Genomic DNA, 13,354 nt, shown 5'->3' on the forward strand with positions numbered 1-13,354 from the left:
CTAAGATTAAGAGTTGCATGCTCCATCAACTGAGCCAATCAGTTGCCCCAAGAAGACATTTTTAAGTTAAAAAAAAAAAAAAAGCAGTTTGCAGAATAGTGTGTGTTGTGTCTAAAAGAAAAGGTTTTGAGTAAGCATTTTATTTTAGCTTTTATGTGTATAAAGAAACTCTGGAGAGGGATTCAAAGAAAGCTAATAACAAAGGACTTCTGTTTGATAGTGGTAATGGGAACTGAAAGGGATTCAGGATCTCACTATACCTTTCTGTCTGATTTAAAAAATTTCAGAACCATGTATATGTATTAATGAAAAATCAGATTAGAAAACAGGAACACAATACTTGTGCTGTTATATTTTGGGAGATATAAGGGAGTTTAATTTAAAGCCTGTGCTTAATCTATCAATTTTAGCCAGAAGTTTTTAAATTATAGATTAAGTCATAAGGAAATAGTCATATGTAATATAGGAAACACTTCTGTTCATCTCTATTTTATCATTTTCTAAATGTCATACAAATATATACTTTTTGTCATGATGGTAAGTATTAATCATGAAAACCAAATTACTTTGTCTCTTGAGAAAAGTTTTATACTTCTAAAGGCAATTTTTGCTCTATAAAAAAAGTGTAAAGAATATCATATAAGTATTCAGTTGATTCAGGACAGAATGGGAAGCTTTTTATTACTTGTGGCCTCAAAAGTTAGCCAATGCCCCAGTGAAAGAGAACTAAACCTAGGAACCACATGACATTGTGCCTTTGCTTTGTGTAATTCATTGTTATGTTATCCTTGAGTTTAAGAAGGGTCTGTGTGAGAGGGAGATGAGAGAATATATCATCTTGAAACACAGAATTTAATTGCTTCTAAGACTATCCTAAGAATATCTTTGGCCAATTAGTATAAAAAGATTTCAATAAAATTCAGTTTAATGCTTTTAGAAATTAAACCATTAAGTTGTCTTAACATACAAGGTAGAATAGCGTCATAGAATTTTGTTTGTTTGCAAAAAGGATGTGAATTCAGGTGACTAAATAAAGCAAAACAATGTTAACTTTTTTTCTTTCAATTTGGTAGGTTTGAAAAATTTCTGTGGTTCATTAGCTCAGAGAACTATTTAATTATAGGTGGAAGAGATCAGCAACAGAATGAAATAATTGTGAAAAGATACTTGACAACAGGTAGGTAAGATTTAAAACAAATTTTTTTTAGGTAAGATTAAAATTTTAAAGAATTTTCTCCTAAGCAATTGGATCAATTATCTCAATATTAGAAGTAGATTTTCATCTTCTACTCCTATGACAGGTTTAATTGGGAGAAGGAGTTTTATCTTGGTGGTTTATGGTTTATAGAATATGTGCTTTGACACTTAATTCTCATTTTAAGAGAATATTCCTATAGTAGTAGCAGTGAGCTAATCTGCAGTATTGGACTTTTATTCTCTTCTATATTATAACAGAATAGCTCTCAGCCCTCCAAAATTAGTGTAGTTTAAAGACTTATTTTTTAGTGCTGAAGTTTGTAACTTTTTTTCCATATTTAGAAACAGGACTTAAGCCCTGTGCTGTAAATCTTCAACTTTTAATTTTGTTTGCTGATTACCACCACTTTGTGGTGGCTAAGCCTTCAGTGTGAGTATCAGAAGTCAGTAATCAGAGCTAATCTGATATCCACTGAAGTTCCTAGACCAGGAAAGAAAGCAACAGGGATCATGTTATTCCATACTGCTCAGGGCTTGGTCTCTGTCTTCTGTAGCTTTGTTCACTGTGAGCTGAGCCTGTGTTGGGGCAGTATGAGTTTTTCTCTTCTTTGAGTTTCAGATTCCAGACAAACTGCTGTGGTAAGCAATGGCTGCTCATTTTACCTGTTAGGAACTTTGCTTTTCCCTAAGACAAAAAAAAAAGGAAAGATCTCACTCATGCATTTTTTTGTTCATTGGTAGCAAACACTTAGCCTACAACTTGAAGTCTTCGTTGTGGCTTACAAACTTCCTGGCTTCTTTTCCAACTTCATTTCTTACCATTCTTCCCTTAGTCTGGCCTCTTGACTGCTCTTTATACATGTCAAACATCCATGGTCCTCAGGACCTTTACATTTGCTAGATTGCTCATCTCTCACCCTCTAGCAGGCCAGCCTAGACTTGCTTATATGGTAACTGAGCAAGTTTCTGAGAGATAGAGAAGAAGCATACAAGACCTATTAAGGCCTAGGTTGAGAACTGGCACTTGGTCACAGCTGCTACATTCTGGCTAAGGCAGATCACAGAATAGGTCCAGATTCGAGGGATTGGGAAGTGACTCTACTTGACGGGAGAAGCTTTGGAGTCACAGAGCACAGAGGTGTGGCTAGTAGAGGAGAGAAGAACTGACCATTTTAGTAACTGCTATCTTAGTATTGCTGTTTCCTATAAGGAGGACTATGAGAGATTTCGTAAGGGTGGGAAATGGACTTTGTATGCCTTCTTATCACCCTTTGGATTTTGAACCCATTAAAAAAGGAAAAAGAAACAGACTTAAAATATTATTTCTCATTTGTCTTTAAGGGGACATTTATGTACATGCTGATCTTCATGGAGCTACTAGCTGTGTGATTAAGAATCCAACAGGTAATATATTTCTCTTTATTATTCAAAACTTTAGTTCTTTTCTATAAAATATTTTAATATAAGACAAAATTTGTTAATACAGGTAAAGAACACTTTGTTATGATAATAACATTTGTTATGTTAATTCATCAATAAGATGTGACTATTATAAAAATGTGTGCACCCAACAATAGAGCTCTAGAATACCCTTGAGGCAAAATCTGACAGAATCAAAGGGAAAAATAGGTCAACAGTAATAGTTCAGAACTTTAATACCTAACTTTCAGTCATGGATATAATAACTAGATACACGATTGACAAGGAAATAGAAGGAGATAGAGGATGGGAACAATTCTTTAAGTTAACCAGACCTAATACATATCTCTGATATCCTCACCTAACAACAGTAGACTACTTCTCCAGTGCCCCTGGTATGTTCTCCAGGCTAGACCATATGATAGTCTAGAAGACAAGTCTTAATAAATTAAAACTATTAAAATCATACAAAGTAAGTTTTCTGACCATAATGGAGTGAAATTAGAAATCACTACTAGAAGAAAATTAGGAAAATTCACAAATGTGTGGAAATTAAACACCACAATCATAAATAACCAGTGTCAAAGAGAAAATCACAGGGGGATGTTAGAAATTTGACATGAGTGAAGTGAAACTCAGTATATCAAAATCACATGAGATGCAGTTAAAGTAGTGCTTAGAAGTTTAAACAACTTTGCAGAAATCAAAAGGATTAAAAGTAAAAGTGCACTAACTTCTTATAAAATACCATTTTAGAAATACTTGGGTAGTATTCTGGGTGGTAGATGTGCAGTAAGACAGCAGAATGGAGTAGTCTCCTAAGGGGCTTTTTTAAATGAAGAAGGAACGTTCCACAGTGTTATACATTAGTCACATCTATAGTCTGTATCTGAAGCACTTATTAAATAACTTTAGAAGCTATATTTGCTGAGGGGGAAAAGGATTGTGAGGGCATGCTACCTAGAGTTGTAGGGCAATAAAGTAGATAACCTGGATAAGATGGGCACAGTCCTAGAAAGATATAAACTAACTAAACTGACTCAAGGAGAAATAGAAAATCAAAACAAACCTGTAACAAGTAAAGAGATTGAAATAGTAATTTAAAAAAAAACAACTGCTTAGGCCCAGGTAGCTTCACTGGTGAATTCTACCAAACTTAAAGAATGTGGAACAGCAGTCTTTCACAAACTCTTCCAAAAAATAGGAGATGGAAAAAATTCTAACTCATTCTATAAGCCCAGTATTACCCTCATAACAAAATCAGACAAAGACATCACAAGAATTGAAAACTACAGACAAATGTTTCTTATGAACAGACACAAAATTCCTCAACAGAATATTAGAAAACTGAATCCAGCAGCATATTAAAAGAATTGTACACCGTTATAAAATGGGGTTTATCCCAAAAATGGTTGATTTAATATATAAAAGTTAATCAGTGTAATACAATGTATTAATAGAGTGATGGACAAAAAACACGTAATCATCTCGATGCAGAGAAAGCTGTTGGTAATAATCCAACACGTATTTGTGATAGAAACACTCAACAAACTGGGAATATAAGGGAACTCCTCAACTTGGTAAAGAATATTTACAAAAAAACCCTAACATCATACTTAATGGTGAAAGACTGAAAATTTCCCCTTAAGATCCTGAACAAGATAACATGACTTTTATTTAATTTTTGAAAATAATTTTTTTATTATTTAAAAATAAATTTTAATAAATAAAAAATATTTATTTTTGAGAGAGAGAGAGACAGAACATGAGTGGGAAAGAGGCAGAGAGAGAAGGAGATACAGAATCTGAAGCAGGCTCCAGGCTCTGAGCTGTCAACACAGAGAGGGCTAAACTCAAGGACCGTGAGATGAAGACCTGAGCTGAAGTCAGATGCTTAACTGACTGAGCCACCCAGGTGCCCCTGTTCTTGTCACTTTTATTCAACTTTGTATGGATGTTCTAAGTAGACTATTAGGCAATAAAAAGAAATAAAAAATATCCACATTGGTAAAGACCAAGTAAAACCATCTCCATTTGCAGATGACATGATCTTATATATTTAAAACCTCAAGAAATCCACCAAAAATTATTAGTTAATAACTTTAGCAATGTTTAGGATACAAGGTCAATATATAAAAGTTGGTTATATTTCTATGCACGTACAGTGAACAGTACTAATGTAAACTAATAAAACATCCATTTATAATAGCATTAAAAAGAATAAAATACTTAGGAATAAGTTTACCAAAAAGAAGTGCAAGATGTACACCCCAAACTATAAAACATTATTGAAAGAAATTAAAGAAGACTTAAATAAATGGAAAGACTTTTAGTGTTTATGGATTGGAAGTCTTCATATTTTTCTGATGGCAGTACTTCCCGTATTAGTCTACAGATTTGATGTAATCCTCACAATTCCAAGTGCCTTTCTTTTGCAGAGAAGGGTGAGTTGATCCTAAAATTCATATGATAATGCAAATCATTTTTGAAAATGAAGAACAAAATTGGACAGTTCCCACCTCTTGATTTCAAATCATCTTGCAAAGCAACAGTAATAAAGATAGCAAAGGTATATTAGGAAGGACAAATAGATCATTGAAGAAAATTGAAAGTCCTCATTTATATAGTCTGTTGACTTTGAACAACGATATGAAAGACATTCAATGGGGATAGAAAAATGTTTTCAAAAAATGGTGCTTGGACTATTAATATCCATGTACACAAGAATAAAATTAGACCCTTGCCTCACACCACTTATAAAAATTAAATGCATTGGGGTGCCTGGGTGGCTCAGTCAGTTGAGCATCCAACTTCAGCTCAGGTCATGATTTCACAGATTGAGGGTTTGAACCCCACGTCGGGCTCTGTGCTCACAGCCTGGAGCCTGCTTCACATTCTGTGTCTCCCTCGCTCTCTGCCTCTGCCCCACTCTTACTCTGTTTCTGTCTCAATAATAAGTAAACATTAAAAAAAAAATGCATCAGAGACCTAAGCTTAAAAGCTAAAAACATAAAACCGTTAGAATAAGGCATAAATTTCATAATGAATTAGGAAGTTATTTCTTAGATAAGACATCAAAACATAAGCAACCAAAGATAAACAGATAAATTAGACAAATCAAAATTAAAAACCTTAATTCAAAGGATGCTATCAAGAAAATGAAAAGACAGAGTGCCTCGATGGCTCAGTCAGTTAAGTGCCAGACTTCAGCTCAGGTCATGATCTCATGGTTCGTGGGTTTGAGCCCCATGTTGTGCTTTGGGCTGACAGCTTAGAGCCTAGAGCCTGCTTCAGATTCTGTGTCTCCCTCTCTCTCTACCCCTCTCCCACTCGCATTCTCTCTCTTGAAAATAAACATTAAAAAAAAACAGTAGGGATGCCTGGGTTGCTCGGTTGAGCATCCAACTTCGGTTCAGGTCATGATCTCATAGTTCGTGAGTTCAAGCCCCCCATTGGGCTCAGTGCTGACAGCTCAGAGCCTGGAGCCTGCTTCAGATTCTGTGTCTCTCTGCCCCTCTCCCGATCACGCTCTCTCAAAATGAATAAATGTTTAAAAAAAAAATTTGACCATAGAATTTGTCACCCAGCAGTTCCCCTCCTAGTTATATAGACAAACTGACCATACTAAACTTGTTTGCAGATATTCTTAACAGCATATTTATAATAGCCAAGAAATGGAAACAACCCATATGTTCATCAGTTGATGAAGAAACAAGATGTTGTATATCCATTTAATGGAATATTCAGTCTTAAGAGACGAGGTACTGATAATTGCTGTAAAACAGCGATGGACCTTGAAAACATTTTGCTAGGTGAGAGAAGCCAGACACACAGGATTCCACTGATATGAAATTCTGATATTGGCAAATCCATACAGACAATGTGTATTAAAGATTGTCAGGGGCTGAGAAAGTGGAGAAAGATTATTTATGGATATCAGATTTCTTTGCGGGATGATGAAAATGTTCTGGAATTAGTGGTAATTGTGATGTAGCTTTATGAATATACTAAAAACCACTGAATTATATACTTTAAAAGGTGAATTTTATGGTATGTTAATTATATCCCAATTAAAAAGTATTTGAAATCTAATTATAGAGATATATTATTAAGATGCTCTTCATTTTGACAATTTAGGTCATCTGTAGTAATTCTGGAAGAATCCAAACTTTGACTAGACTTTTCTAGATTATTCTTTCTGGAATGAAGTTAGAGTTATTTATAAGTGAGAAGGCATTTCTTCTTTGATTTATTTTATCTACTTAGACCATCTAAAAATCTGCTTTGTGGGACACCTGACTGGCTCAATCAGTTGAGTGTCCAGCTTCAACTCAGGTCATGATCTCACTGTGAGTTTGAGCCCCACATCAGGGTCACTGCTGTCAGAGCAGAGCTCTCTTCCTATCCTTTGTTCCCCTCTCTCTGCCCTTCACCCACTGTGCTCTCCCAAAAATAAATATTAAAAAAAAAATTTTTTAAAGCTCTGCTTTGTAAATACATTTTTGTGGTTATTATTATTTTTATTTGGCATAAAATATGCCCGTATAGTTAGTATACAGTTTTCTATAAGTTTCAGGTATACAATAGTGATTCAACAATTCTGTGTATTGCTCAGTGCTCAAGATAAATGTGTACTCTTAATCCCCTTCACCTATTTCACCCATCCCCCCACCCAACTCCCCTCTGTTAATCATCTGTTTGTTCTCTTTAGTTAAGAAGTTAAGAGTTTGTTTTTTGGATGGACTCTTTTTTTCCTTTGTTCATTTGTTTTGTTTCTTAAATTTTCACATACAAGTAAAATTATATGGTATTTGTCTTTCTCTGGCTTATTTTACTTAGCATTGTATACTATAGATTCATCTGTGTTGTTGCAAATGGCAAGATTTTATTCTTGTTTATGGCCAAATAATAGTTTAGTGTGTGTGTGTGTGTGTGTGTGTGTGTGTGTGTGTGTATATATACACAACATCTTTATTCATCAGTCAGTGGATACTTGGGTTGCTTCCATAATTTGGCTGTTGTAAATAATGCTGAGATAAACACAGGGGTATATATTATACTTTTGAATTAGTGTTTTCGTATTCTTTGGGTAAATACACAGTAGTGCAGTTACTGGATCATATGGTAGTTGTATTTTTAACTTTTTGAGCAACCTCCATACTTTTTTTCACAGTGGCTACACCAGTTTACATTCCCACCAATAGTACCAAGGGTTCCTTTTTTTCCACATCCTTGCCAAAACTTGTTGCTTCTTGTGATTTTTATTTTAACCATTCTGATAGGTGTGAGGTGATAGTTCACTGTGGTTTTTGATTTGCATTTCCCTGATGGTTAGTGATTTTGTAAATATATTGTTATTAAGAATGTAACTTTATTTAATACTGAAATTAAAATGTGATATCAGTATTTAAGATGTAACAGGATCAGATCTGTCATGCTGCATGTGACTTTCAGATCTGGCTCTGTAGAAACTCTGTACTTGGGTACTGAAGCATTGCGGATTTGTTATTACAGGAGAACCGATTCCCCCTCGAACCTTGACAGAAGCTGGCACAATGGCACTTTGCTACAGTGCTGCTTGGGATGCACGAGTTATCACTAGTGCTTGGTGGGTGTACCATCATCAGGTAATAAGGGCTGTTAATTTATTAAGAGTTATTGTGTACCGAATATTGAGGGTTTAGAAGTCAACAAGGCAAAGTACCTACTTTGATTGAGGTGACATTTTGGTAGTAGAGAAAAATATGTCATGTCTGGTAACAAGTCCTATAAAATTTTTTCGTTAAAGCCGAGTAGACACTAAAGAGCTATAGGGGCCACCATTTTGAATAAAGCGTCCGAGGAGGCCCTTCTAGGAGAGTAAGGTTTGAGCAGACACCTAAAGGAAGAGAGCGGTTTATGCAGTTATACAAGATGAAGAGTGTTCCTCTTCAACTTTGTTGGAATTTTCTGATCTCGCGTTTTCCTTTCCTAAAAAATAGGTATATCTAGTGTTGTTTTATTCATTTGGCTTTAGTAATTGTCCATTGTGGTTATTGCTATTACTTGATAATACTTCACTTCATATTTGACTTCATGTTGCTGTTTCACGGTTTTTAGTAATTACAATTGATAATGAAATATTACAAAGTCTTAAAGCTATACAGCAGGATTCAGTAAGAGTGCAATACTTTTATCCTCCCTTAGGTTCATCTTCTATCTATATTATTTTCTGCCATGCTGTGATATTGTGTTTTCAGGAAATTTATATCATATCTGAGATTATATTTTCTGCCTCAGTACTATTATTAAAGTGGTTTTAATTGTTTTATTGAACAGGTTTTTTAAGGGTGAAATTAAAGTGTGCTTTTAATCCTTCCAGTAACTCTGACAAAGGTACTCTAAGATTTGGGGGCTTCACAGATAATATATTGTTTTTAAATATATCATTTTATATCCTAAAATGAAAGGTTATTTTACTATCCCCAAAACAGTATCTCAGGAAAGGACTTTATTTGATAAATATAGTTAAGAAAATTTTTTTAGGGGTGCCTGGGTGGCTCAGTTGGTTGAGGATCTGGCTTCAGCTCAGGTCATGATCTCATGGTTTGTGGGTTCGAGCCCCACATCAGGCTCTGTGCTGATATCTAGCTCAGAGCCTGGAGCCTGTCTTCAGATTCTGTGTCTCCCTCTCTCTCTGACCCTCCCCTGCTCATGCTGTCTCTCTTTCTCACAAAAATGAATAAAACATTTAAAAAAATTTAAAAAAAAAAGAAAATTTTTTTAATGTTTATTTTTGAGAGAGAGAGAGAGAGCAAGCGAGCACATGTGCAAGTAGGGGAGGTACAGAGAAAGACAGAATCTGAAGCAGGCTCCAGGCTCTGAGCTGTCAGCACAGAGCCCCACTGGGGGCTTGAACTCACAAACTGCGAGATCATGACCTGAGCGAAGTCAAATGTTTAAACGAGCCACCCAGGCGCCCCAATATAGTTTTATTCTTTTTTTTTATTATATCTCAAACCAGAGAAAATGTGCAGACAAGTTCTGCCTCTAATCCATGGCATTTAAAAATTATTGATGTAGTATATCCTTTGTTATTTCTTTTCTTTGTTACTGCCAAAGGTATATCTGTCTTTGAAGAGATATTTCTGCGTTGAGAATTTTTACTAAATTATAAACTTTTCAGGAGACAGTGCTGTTTACTTGAATATGACTTCCTTTCTTGAGTGAAAATTGTAAAAACGTGTGTCCCCACGTGTGACAATAGTATGATGTGTTATGTTCCTCAGGTGTCTAAAACAGCACCAACAGGAGAATATTTGACAACAGGAAGCTTCATGATACGAGGTAATGATTATGGAGACAGGTTTGAAGACCATTACTAATATTTTCAGAACAGAAACTATTCTGATTTCATACATGAAATCTATTATGAAATAAGGAAAATTTTGCACTGCTCTGACAACTTTAGCATTTGTCATGTCATCTCTCTATATATTTTTCTTGATGAGGATGTGCTTTCACATAAAGTTGTAAGAGTAAGAAAATATAACATGACCTTTTTTCTGAATAATTATTCAGGGATTGACTAACCCAACGATGAGAGCAAGCATTCATGTTTTTACTTTCTTAGTTCCTGTTCCTATACATAATGCCAGATTTCTGTGTACCTTTCTGACAGAAAAGATCAAATAAATGTGACCATTGGTGTCAGATAATTTGCAAGCTTAAAATGGAAAAAATGAATTGTTATAACATTTATGTTTATTATCTTTTATAGGAAAAAAGAATTTCCTCCCTCCCTCCTATCTAATGATGGGGTTTAGTTTCCTCTTTAAGGTATCCTTCAGCTTCTTGGTTAATTTTTTTTTTCTGATTTTCATCAGTGAAATTTCCTAAATTTCCATCAGTGAAAAATAACTATTTCCGTAGGTAGATGAGTCTTCTATTTGGAGACATCGGGGTGAACGAAAAGTCAGAGTGCAGGATGAAGACATGGAAACATTGGCAAGTTGCACGCGTGAACTCATATCGGAAGAAATGGAACAACTAGGTAGTTTACAGATTTTAGTAAAGTAGCAAATAGTGTTACCTGTTGTCAGATTTTGCTTCTGAATTCTTAGAAAATCATATCTCCTTTGGGATAATTGAAATTTCCAAAAAAAAAAAAAAAAAACACTTGCTATCTATTTTACTGAATTTTGTTTTTGGAAATGTTAAATATACTTGTTCTAATGAATTATAAAGTAATTGGGTTCATAACTAATATACTATATAAACATATGTAGTAAAACTTCAGTATTTAATGGGTCATGTGTAAATGTGTTCAGAGATAGACTCAGGCATTTATGAATGAGCATTTACTTTTGTATTTAATAATTAGAAGTTACACAGAGATGAGTTTATAATCTCATATTCTCATATGAAAATATGGCTTGATTTAATAATATATTTGGTTCAAGTAGAGAACAGCTGTGGTTTCTGGAATAAATTTAGTCATTTTCCTGAAGGAAGCAGTGAAAGTATGCCTGCTTTATTACTTTTACAGTTACTTTTTCCTAGAGTCAACAGAATATTGTTTTTGAAGTTTTCAAGTAATCCTCTAGCTTTGTTTCAGTGATAGCACCCTGACTTTTCTTAACGATGATTCTACAGAAGGTGGTGACAGTAGCAGTGAGGAAGATAAAGACGAATCACATGAAACTCCTATGGAAGTAGAGCTTATGACTCAGGCTGACCAGGAGGATATCACTATTCAGACTGGTGGAGATGAGCTAAATGATGAACTAATTCAGGAAGAGAGCTCAGAAGATGAAGGAGAATCTGAAGAGGTGGTAAAAGATCAGGAACCTGTTGCTGAAATAAAGGATGAAGGGGAAGAGACATTAAATTATCCCGACACTACCATTGACTTGTCCCACCTTCAATCCCAAAGGTAATTAAAACCTATTATTTTATGGCTGGGAATGATGAAAGAGTTAATCCTTACAAAGATAATACCAGGATTGACTTCAGTACTTTCACCCTCCATTGTCCTACAATCTTATTATCTTTTTACCATTTAATTGGGGGTAGATCTCTCTAAAGAAATTTTACGGACCCAGGTAGAAAAAATACAGTAAATATAAAAGTGGCCAAAGTAGGTCAAAATATAAACAAGTAAATGAGTATAAATACTAATAATAGAGGCAGTTCCATTAAAAAAAAAAAGTAGATGTTTAATCTTTAGTGTCTTATTGATCATCAGGTAAACAATAACATAGTTCTAAAAGCTTTCACTCGAGTAATTAAGAACACCTTAGGGGTGACCCAAATTGAGTCTTAGGGTGTGTCCTAGGGTAACTTACTCTGTGTCTGAGTTTAAGTTGTATTCTCTGTGAAAATGGAATGTTACCCCTTTCATTGGGTTTTGGTGAAGATTATTTGTATATAAAGGATCTGGCAGTGCCTGGCACATAGTAAGTGTTCAATAAATGTCTGCTCTTTAAGAATATATTTTAAAGTGTGTTATGAACAATTATGTTTTTAAAAATTTTATCAGTGTTTAAAAATTGAGATTGTCGATAATGAAGGGTATGATATGGGAATGTTTGCAGACTTTAAACGAATGCCTTTTATAAGCCAATAGATGCCTCATTCTATTTATTTTCATAGGTCCCTCCAGAAATTGGCTTCAAAGGAAGAATCGTCTAGTATGGTAAGCTACTTTCAGAGTTCTTTGAAGAACATCATGTTCTTCTTAATGAATAATTTTCTACTTGATTTTACTTGCTGAAAAATTAATAGTAGTGATGTTACTGTTTGTATTTGCTTGTGTTTTTTGTTTTAATTTTAATAGAGTGACAGTAAATTACAGAGCCGGAGACATTTGTCAGCCAAGGAGAGAAGGTAATCATATTTGTGTTATCTAACTGAAAAGCATATAAACTTTTTTGTTACTGACAATTCAGTTATAACAGATCACTTGGCTGTTCCAAAAACTTTCCTTATTAAAATGATCAAGATTTAGAAAAGCTTGTTTATTTCTTAATAATCAGCTCTCCTAGGTTTTTTGTTTTAGAGCCCTGATCTGTCCCTAAAATCAGTGAGATAGGTAAAGTGACATGAGTGAGACCCTTTGTTACATAAATATGTGTAATAGTGATTGCAGTGCATTAAATTGGCTGGTTCTAGGATAATATTGACAGGCATATTTGAAAATAATTAGGAAAGTTTTATTTAATAGAAAAGACTTTTTTTTTTTTTTTTTTTAAACAGCAGGGCTTAGAAGGCAAATAAAAAGGGAGAAGCAAAAGGAAAGAGACAACTATAGGGTAAAAAAAAAAAAAAAAAGGCGGGGGTGGGTGGCTAAACGGCTAGTAAAGAACTCCAGAGACCCTAGAGTGGAGTGGACAGTAATCCTTTTTGTTTTAGAAAGGTAGTCTTGAAACAGTGAAAACTCTGAACGAGTGTACAAAGAGGTAAAATATAAAATTTGTGCCTTCAAGAAGTTTTTGAGTCCTGGATCAGGAAGGAGCCACATATAGGGATATAGTAGTAGAGGAGTAAGAAATTGCTGTGAGTTTAGGTGTTTTGGGAAATACCATCAGAAGTATACCTTAAAGATGTGTTAGGACTTAAGTAAATGAAGATAAGATGGTCAGAGATTCTGATTAAAATAAGCATGAACAAAACAGGGCAGGGATTTGGAAGTATTACGCATAGTGCTTTGGGGAAATCATAAATAGACTGAGATGAAAGCAAAAAGTTCATGTTTGTG

The 13,354-nt window shown here is 34.5% G+C and overlaps 1 protein-coding gene across 2 annotated transcripts in view; it reads left to right on the forward strand.

The window, feature by feature from the left end:
- NEMF (nuclear export mediator factor) overlaps nucleotides 1–13,354 on the forward strand; it is a 51,972-nt gene that overhangs the window by 27,137 nt on the left and 11,481 nt on the right. For both annotated transcript variants that reach the window (XR_003913674.1, XM_029952844.1), the window contains exons 17-25: nucleotides 1,074–1,177; nucleotides 2,539–2,601; nucleotides 8,131–8,243; nucleotides 9,885–9,942; nucleotides 10,376–10,434; nucleotides 10,528–10,648; nucleotides 11,251–11,530; nucleotides 12,250–12,292; nucleotides 12,434–12,483. Coding sequence is in view for 1 of the 2 variants with exons in the window: in XM_029952844.1 (XP_029808704.1) it covers nucleotides 1,074–1,177; nucleotides 2,539–2,601; nucleotides 8,131–8,243; nucleotides 9,885–9,942; nucleotides 10,376–10,434; nucleotides 10,528–10,648; nucleotides 11,251–11,530; nucleotides 12,250–12,292; nucleotides 12,434–12,483 (891 nt within the window). In the remaining variant the exon portion in view is untranslated. The remainder of the gene's footprint in view (nucleotides 1–1,073; nucleotides 1,178–2,538; nucleotides 2,602–8,130; nucleotides 8,244–9,884; nucleotides 9,943–10,375; nucleotides 10,435–10,527; nucleotides 10,649–11,250; nucleotides 11,531–12,249; nucleotides 12,293–12,433; nucleotides 12,484–13,354) is intronic.

This window comes from Suricata suricatta, chromosome 9, assembly GCF_006229205.1.
Source record: "Suricata suricatta isolate VVHF042 chromosome 9, meerkat_22Aug2017_6uvM2_HiC, whole genome shotgun sequence".
Taxonomy (NCBI): domain Eukaryota; kingdom Metazoa; phylum Chordata; class Mammalia; order Carnivora; family Herpestidae; genus Suricata; species Suricata suricatta.